At 34.4% G+C, this 8,938-nt stretch overlaps 1 protein-coding gene across 1 annotated transcript; it reads left to right on the top strand.

The window, feature by feature from the left end:
- The first annotated feature begins 7,210 nt into the window (after window positions 1-7,210).
- Window positions 7,211-8,734, top strand: LOC142525882 (uncharacterized). The gene is made up of 6 exons (XM_075630169.1): window positions 7,211-7,301; window positions 7,658-7,965; window positions 8,057-8,198; window positions 8,302-8,378; window positions 8,554-8,596; window positions 8,703-8,734. The coding sequence occupies exons 1-6, from the start codon at window positions 7,262-7,264 to the stop codon at window positions 8,732-8,734; spliced, it is 642 nt and encodes a 213-aa protein (XP_075486284.1). The 5' UTR covers window positions 7,211-7,261.
- Window positions 8,735-8,938: the final 204 nt, after the last annotated feature.

An 8,938-nucleotide genomic window follows, 5' to 3' on the forward strand; every position in this document is an offset into this window, starting at 1 on the left:
ATGGAATGCAGGAGTTAGTAATGAAGGGCCGTCGTCGGAGTTCATCATGTTGGATGCATTCTATTCTGATGAATCGATTGATGATGCAGACGCTGAAGATGTCACACCACCAGCGGCAGAAATGTTATGTTCACCTATACTTCTGTCAAATGCTCATGAGGCTACTTCGCCCCTGGTGACAATCACCCCTGAGTCCCAAGAAAGAACTATCCGTTTTAGGTCTTTCGATGAGATTTACGCCAATACTGAGGAAGTGGTTGCTATCGATGAAGAAGAGAGTGAGGTGATGATGGTGGTGTCGGAGGAACCAACCTGTTACCAAGAAGCTGTAATCGAAACCTACTGGTACGAAGCAATGAAGGAAAAGTTGAAATCCATTGAAAAAAATAACACATGGACCCTAACTGAGCTCCCATCAGGCCACAAACCCATCGGCCTAAAGTGGATATTCAAACTAAAGAAAGATTCAGATGGGCAGGTCGTTAAGCACAAAGCAAGGTTGGTGGCTAAAGGTTATGTACAAAAGCAAGGCATAGATTTTGAAGAAGTATTTGCACCTGTAGCTAGACTTGACTCTATCCGAGTCTTTCTTGCACTTGCTGCAAATCAAAGTTGGGAGGTATATCATCTAGATGTGAAGTCTGTGTTTCTTAATGGTGAGTTAGAAGAAGAAGTATATGTTACCCAACCAGAAGGGTTTGAAGTACAAAACCAGATGCATAAGGTGTATAGGCTGTCAAAGGCCCTCTATGGATTACGCCAAGCTCCACGAGCTTGGAACATTCGACTGGATAAGATCCTAAAAGAGCTAGGCTTCAGGAATTGTACTCAAGAACAGGCAGTGTACATAAGAAGTAAAGGAGAAGCAAGAGTGATTGTCGAAGTGTATGTTGATGATCTAATTGTAACAGGAAGAAGCGTCGAAGAAATCAACAAGTTCAAGCAGCTAATGATGACAGAATTTGAAATGAGTAACTTGAGTCTTCTCTCCTATTACTTAGGTTTTGTGGTGGAACAACAAAAGGGTCGAACATTACTTAAACAATCAGCCTATGCTAAGAAAATCTTGTCCCAGTTCAAGATGGCAAATTGCAATGCCTCGAAGTATCCGATGGAGCCGAAGAAGCAGCTGCACAAAGACTTGGAAGGGACTCCAGTTGATGCCTCAGAATTTAGACGTATCATTGGTTGTCTCAGATACTTATTACACACACGACCAGACATCTCATACGCAGTAGGCATGGCAAGTAGATACATGGACATGCCTACAATAATGCATCACAAGGTGGTTAAGAAAATTCTCAAGTATTTGAGAGGCACAATCCATTTTGGACTTACTTATGTGAAGGAACCCCAGGAATTTGGTATATTCGGCTATTCGGACAGTGACTTAGCTGGTGATCGTGATGGGAGAAAAAGCACAAGTGGAATGGATTTCTACTTTAATGAAAACTTAGTGTCCTGGAACTCACAGAAGCAGAAGACGGTGGCACTTTCATCTTGTGAATCTGAGTTCATGGCAGCAACAGATGCGGCCTGCCAAGCTCTGTGGTTAAGGAGTCTTGCTTGTGAGTTAATCGATATAGATCCAAAGCCAGTAACTTTATTTTTTGATAACAAATCTGCCATAGCTCTAATGAAGAACCCAGTATTTCATGGTCGTAGTAAGCACATAGATACAAGGTTTCATTTTATCAGAGAATGTGTTGAGAAGGGGCAGATTGTGGTAGAGTTTGTCAACACTGGAGAACAACGAGCTGATTCATTGACCAAAGCACTATCAGGAGTGAAGTTAGCTTCCATGCGTCAGCTACTCGGAGTCCGTGATTTGGAGCCAAGTCAGGATTAGGGGGAGTAATGTGAGCAGATAATCCAGAAAAGATCAAGCTATGAAAATCCAAATCCCGATCGAGTGAAAGGCGGAAACAACCCATACTATTTTTCTCTCTTTCTTGTTGTCTTTCTGTTTTCAACGTGCGAGATACACGCATATTGGTTTCCTGATTTTTATGTTTTCTGTTTAGTTTTCCTTAGTATAAAAGTACTGTAAGTAGGTAGACTTCAACCACCACGAATAGAATTCTTCTTTGTCATTCAGTCCAACAGTGAATCCTTATTTTCTTTCTTTTGGACGTACGTTTTCTGGGTTTAAAGCTTACATATTTGTTGATGTGTGTTTATTTGTGGGTGGAATTCTCGATCCAGCTTGTTACATGGAGATGGGTTTGGTTTTGCTTAAAAACATGCACCCTTTTTATTCTCTAATAATGTTTTTTTACGTGGTTGTGCAAGGGGCTGTTGGCTGCGCTTGTTAAGGGGGCTGGGATATGTCATGTTCGAGGGAAATAGGGCTGGAGTCGGTGTTGGGTTGAAGCTTGGTGTAGATCGAGAGGGGTGTCATGTTTTGGCTCGGTTTTGGGATAAGTTGAGTACAATGGTTAGCTAGCCACGCAGGGACCTAGCTGAGTCTTAGACCAGACTCTGGTAGGTCTGAGAGAAGTCTTGGAATGGTTCAAAGCGTGCTGGAACCCCAGGCTTAGCAGACCGCACGCTAGAAGATGGGAGCTCGGGTGTAGTGGTTTCGAGTTCTAGCGCTAGTTTCTGTTGTGAAAGTTGCATGGGGAAAGGAGCTGATGTGGGTTCAGTCCAGAGGGTCTTTAGAGTGTCCTAAGTAGGGCCGAGTCAGGGCTAAACCAACCGGTTGTGAGTTAGGTAGCAAGTGGGAAGTGATGCACATGGGTTTGGAGGAAATAGGGAGCCACGTAAAGTACAGCAGCTGGATGTCCAAATTTTCGAAGGTTTAGAAGTCTGGTTTTTGAGGTTTTAGGGCCTTTAAAAGGTGTACTAAGTATGGTAAAAAGTTTTGGAAAATTGGGTTAAATTTCGAATCGATTCGGGTTAAAACCGGGACATCAGTCCAAGTTTTAAAACAATTTGGCGAAGTTATGAAATGGGCTCGAGTTTATGTTTAGGGATGCTTTTAAATATGTTTTGGGACATTTTTAAGAGTTTGGTAAGTTTCGGATCAAAATAATGAGTTTTGGATTTATCCAGGATTTAATCGCCGCACGAAACATTAATTAAAGAATTAATTGAAACGCCTAGATTTAAGCTTAATAAAATTATGAAAAATTATATTTAAACTCAAATAATTATTAGAAGCCTAAGTTTTTAATTTGAGAATTTTATGCTAAGGTTTGGTTTAATTCGAGATTAAAACGCATTAATTTGTTATATTTAAAGTTTAATTTAAAACTCATCGATTTAAGCCAAATAAAAATATGAAAAAATTCTTGTAGGCTAAAATAATTATTTGGGACATGTTAGAATCAATGGAATTAAGAAAATATCAAAAATGTAGAATTTTACGTGCAGGGGCAAAACGATAATTTTTGGGATTCCAGGGGCAAAATAGTCATTTTGCACCCGGGGTGAGATTTTGATCTTGGCAGCGCCCTGAGCACAAATTTATGATATTTTAAATGTTTACATCATGATCACGTTTTTAAGATTTTATGAAGATATACGTCGCATGCTTGGATTTAAGAAAAATTGCATTGGTGCCTGATTTTTATAAGTGATGAAAATGATAATATTTTGAATGACGGGAATTAGTTGTGGCTATTGAAGTATATGTAAATGTTTAAGATGTATATGTAAATGCTGATGATGAGGCCTAGGCATAGTGGATGGGTAATCCTGTCACTGATGTTCGACAGCCGCCAGGTACCGCGGTTCTATGTATGATGGATCCATCGTAAATGATGATGATGTACGATAGTCACCTCTAATTAACTGAATTCACCAATGATAAATGATGAACGATGAATGATGAATGATGAATGATGAACGATGAATGATGAATGAAAGATGAATGATAAATGATGAATGAAAGATGAACGATGAATGATGAATGATGGACCTGGTGTAGTGACACGACCCGATGACCTCATATTTTTCGCATTATAATTTATGAGATTGAGTGGAGATGAATATTTTCCTACGTTGAAGATTTTTAAGATTTTTATTGGTTCATATTTACGTATGATTTTGGGATGAGTTTGGTTATTTTAAACTGCACTATTTTTACTGTCAAATATTTAAGATCATTTTTAACTGTTATATTTTTCTGTACAGTGCATGCATACGAAACGTTTAAATATTATTTCGAAAATGTGAGTTTCATATATATATAAAAAAAATATTTCCGTATTTTTAAAATGAGTAGACGTTTCACTTGGAGGCTAGGGTTATGTGGCCTCTCTACCATCTTATGAAGTCATGACCTAATTTATGTAAAATACATTTAGGTTCCTTAATTAAATTTAATGAGCTTTGAGAATTAATTGGACTAGTCCAACTAGTTTAACTAATTATATTAAAGTCCAATAAGAACTTTAATTATTTAGCATGTTGGACTTGTACTCCTACAAGCCCATTAAACGTAATTTACAAGACCATTAAACATACTTTTCATTACATTTAATTTATATTTAATAAACTCAACTTTTGAGTTTAATAATTTAAATTCTCAAATTTTATAAATTCAACTCCTTGAATTTATTCTCTCCAAATTTTAAATATCATAAATTAAACTTCTTGAATTTACTATATCATAAATTCAACTCCTTGAGTTTACTATTTATAAATTCAAATCTTTTAATTTATTCTCTCAAAATTTAATTATCATAAATTCAACTTGTTGAATTTACTATCTCATAATTTTTTATAAATTCAACTCTTTGAATTTATTTCTCCCAACGGGAACAAATGATCTAGTGCTTGTATGACCCTCTATGGTTCAGGGATACAACTAGCTGTGGGTTCACAACTCATTGTGATTCAGGATATATATTCTCCTTTATTCGGGCTTACCCTAATTTGCCCTATTCCATGCACCAACATTTGATCATAAAAATGTCAGAAATCATTTTCTGATAAAACACATCGAATCATGGTAAGAGCATCTAGTAGTTTCGTCTCATGATTCCCTAGGTATCACTGATACTGCCTGCAAGAACCAGTCGGTTATGTTTAACGTACTGTACGGTACCTCCATCTCATATATCTTAATCGAATCTACAAACATTGGTTCATCGACGATTGCATATTAAATTCGATAGCTATGTGATACAATCATGAAATACTTATAGTGTCATCACATGCACAATTAAAGAATTATTTCCCTAATGTACGGCCAGAGATTTCATACACTACTACTTCGTTAGATCACATAGGATATTCACATCCTGTAGGTGAGCGGTGAATCTCGATTACAATGCACTGGATCCTACACATTTCGCAATTGCACCCAACCTCGCCACCTTGTGACCCCCACGGAGTCGATAAATGAGTCAAAGCACAATCCTAGTATGTAGAGCATCAGTGTTGTCCCGGGTCGTAAGGACTAATCATGTACAATCACAACTACAGACTTTTTCTCTCGATGAATGATAACCACTTGAAATGTCCGAGAGAGAGTTGTTCGGTACAATCATCGTATGATTACACATCTGCATGATTGGACATCTTTATACCCTAATTACCATGGAACACGGTACACAATATCACATATGCTAGTTTCAAGCTCAAGCGGCTTTTATCTTTATTTTAGGCGGCTGAATCGACTAGGAACAAATTAGAATATACAGTGTTTACAAATGAATTTCAAGATCGAATTACGATTCATATATATTGAAGTATAATCAAAAACTTTATCTATGTTGATTGCAATGATATACAGATAAAATAAAATGAAACCATAAAAAAGTTAAATTATATTAAAATAAAGATTGTTTATTTTACTTGAGTCAATAAATTTTCTAATCAACCATTAACTTACAAGATATCTATTCTAATAATATTTTGTTTACTAAGGAGAGAAAAAGCCTCGGTCACTTTATTTTTAAGCATGCATAAAACAGTTGAATTATTTAGGTCAGCTCAGCCGCATGGTTTGTTATTTCTTACAGATATTGGTAATAATTTATAAAACTATAGTATTTATTTTTTAATAATAAATTAAGAATTTTTTTATAATCAAATTTTTGTCCGAATATATGTGAACCAACCTTTAAAGCAGACCTTTTCACTCGATCGATCAAATTATTTCTTCGATTATTTAAAAAGCTAGCCTAAGAACAATTCCCACATTATTCAAATTCACCCTTCCAAAAACCTGAAAGGCCAACTTAATTAATTTAGACGACAACTGGATAAATTTGGCATTTAGTTCCTGAACTGAAATGGGTGGCGAACTTGTTTCGTGGGACCAACCAAAATCATCGTAAACAACCCACGAATACGTACAAAATGTCTCAACATTTTATGCAACTCACAAATTCTTGTTTTTTCAGACATTATTTTTTTTATCACATGCTTTTTATATGAAAATAAAATAAAAACTATCGACTTTGGAGCCTCCGATTTTTCAAAATTCGAGTTACATTTTTATGTAAAATATGGAATAATTTTCTCTATAAGAATTTACAGAATTTATAGATTATTAGAAATTAATTTATTTTGGTCTTTAGATGAAAGTTGAGTATCCACCATAATTTTATTTTATCATTTTTGGCAGTTTTTTCTACATAAATAAAATAAAATAATAATTCAATCCTATATATATATCATTTATTCCATAAAAATGATAAAATTTTAAATTATTAGATAAAGGCTCATCCTACAATAAGTGTTAAAAGAAAATGCATGATATTTGTTAATAAACAACCAAAAACAAATTTTTTTTGTATAATTTATCAACATATTTAAAATGATCTTAATATGAGAGTATCCAATCCGATATATTCCCAATATAATTATCGCATTCAACAAATTCACGAATGAAGCAATAACTTTAATTAGAACACTTAAACTATTACATTATTGTGTTGACATCGTGACAATATTCCCTTTTTACTTTAATGATTAACAAATATTTCAGTTTCCAAACTTAGATAATTTATTTTTTTTACATTAAAATAATCCCTATAATAATTAACTATAGTTTCTTTGTCCAAGTTCTTTCCGGGATCGAATCTATTATACTTTTTCGTCCCCATCCAATTCTTGAAAATCAAAGACTTGTTATTAATTTCAAGTGATGACATTCTTGTTGTAAGATCGATCATTGTTTAATGCTCCTATTAACCTCTTAGAATTTTTTAAATTGTTTCCTTCCAATATTTAATCATATATATCCCTTCATTCTTGATTTTAGAGACATTTTTTACAAAAGATTTCGAAGATTTGGCAGCCAAAAATGAACAATCAAGGCTTTGGATCCTTCCGCAATTTATCAGGTATCGATCTCTTCCATCAATTTATATATATTGTTCAAGAAAGATCAACACTGTCTTATTTTCACTCCCTGATACAAACAAATTTAGTCGGTTCATTAATTTTTCGAGTTGATTCGTATCATTTGAGTAACTTTCAAAATTTATAGTGAGTTCGAGCTACGTAAATATATTATGGCCCATATCGAGCTCATAATATGAAAAATGAAATAGCATTTATTTTGTTAAATTCGTATACACCTTTAATTTTGTTACTTTTATTTTTTATTCTACAATTTTCGATAAATATAAACTTTAAGTGAAATTTACCAGCGGTTCTAATTAAGTTATACATTAATATTGGCATTAAATTTTTGCAGATTGTGGGCAGTTCGATTTCAGCCCGATCTCATCATATTCACAGATGTTAGATAATGCTAATGATACAGAAATCCCACCGTTTAACCCTTCCAAAAAAGAACATTTTCAATCCGCAGACACTTTGCAGTCTCTTGTTCAATCTTGTTTGTGCAGTAAACAATGCCTGTCATCACAACAAAAGTCAATCAAATCTTGCAACGTTAATGTCCCAGAATGCAAGAACCATAAGCTTCGACCATACAAAAAAATATCCAACAGCTCGAGCTCGAGGTACTCGAGGTCCGGTTTCGACAAAATCAATCATGTTGTAAGTACATAAGAATCCAGGTTCTAGAATATTTCATAGTGTTATTAATATAATCCAATTTGAGATATTTTGAATGATAATTATTCATCAGTGCAGCAAATTTCAGCTGGAGACAACACTGATCGGTTCGAAGAATGTTGTTTCTACAAAAGAAAACAAAAAGAGGATTAGATGGACCGAGGACCTTCACATGAAGTTTATAACAAGTGTGTGTCGTCTAGGTGGTCCAAAAAGTAAGTAGCTAGAGGGATCTATATAAATAGAAGAGACCAAAAAAGTTCTTACCCAAAAAAAAATCTCATGGTGATAATTACTTGTATTATTGGCTGAGTGCAGAGGCAACACCAAAGGCAATCCTTAATCTAATGAACTGTGATGGGCTCACAATTTTTCATGTTAAAAGCCACTTACAGGTTAACTCATTTTATTTTTACTTTCCTTTGTCTTTTCTTTTCGGATGACATTCATTAACATAGACAAGGAACTAATTAAGGTTGCAAACCCTATGAAAAACAAATTAAACCACAAATTTACTAAATTTTGCAAACTCTTTAAGTTTATTCTTAGTAATTTTTTGCCATTTTACAGAAATATCGGGTCTCCCAACTGATCATGCAACAAACCACAGAAGGTGCCATCTTTGCTTCTTCAATCCATCCATCCATCCTTTTAACTTTAAATATTATCTTTCTTTAACGTTAATCGAACATATACTGAATAATCTTTATTTAATGCAGGGATTACTGAACCGATCGATACAAAAATGTGAGTTTAAAATGTAGCGAAAAATTCTAAAATCTCCTGTAATTTGAAGTATTTAAGTTTTGATCCTGTAAAAATTTGATCTCAATGCAATATTTTTTTTTTTTACTCTTTCACGTTTAGTCCGGTGAATTTTTGGAATTTTAAAGAATATTAAAAAGATTTATTTAGCTAGCGTCCGTACAAAAAAATTTAGCGAACCAAAATAAAT

This window comes from Primulina tabacum, chromosome 15, assembly GCF_025594145.1.
Source record: "Primulina tabacum isolate GXHZ01 chromosome 15, ASM2559414v2, whole genome shotgun sequence".
NCBI classification, from domain to species: domain Eukaryota; kingdom Viridiplantae; phylum Streptophyta; class Magnoliopsida; order Lamiales; family Gesneriaceae; genus Primulina; species Primulina tabacum.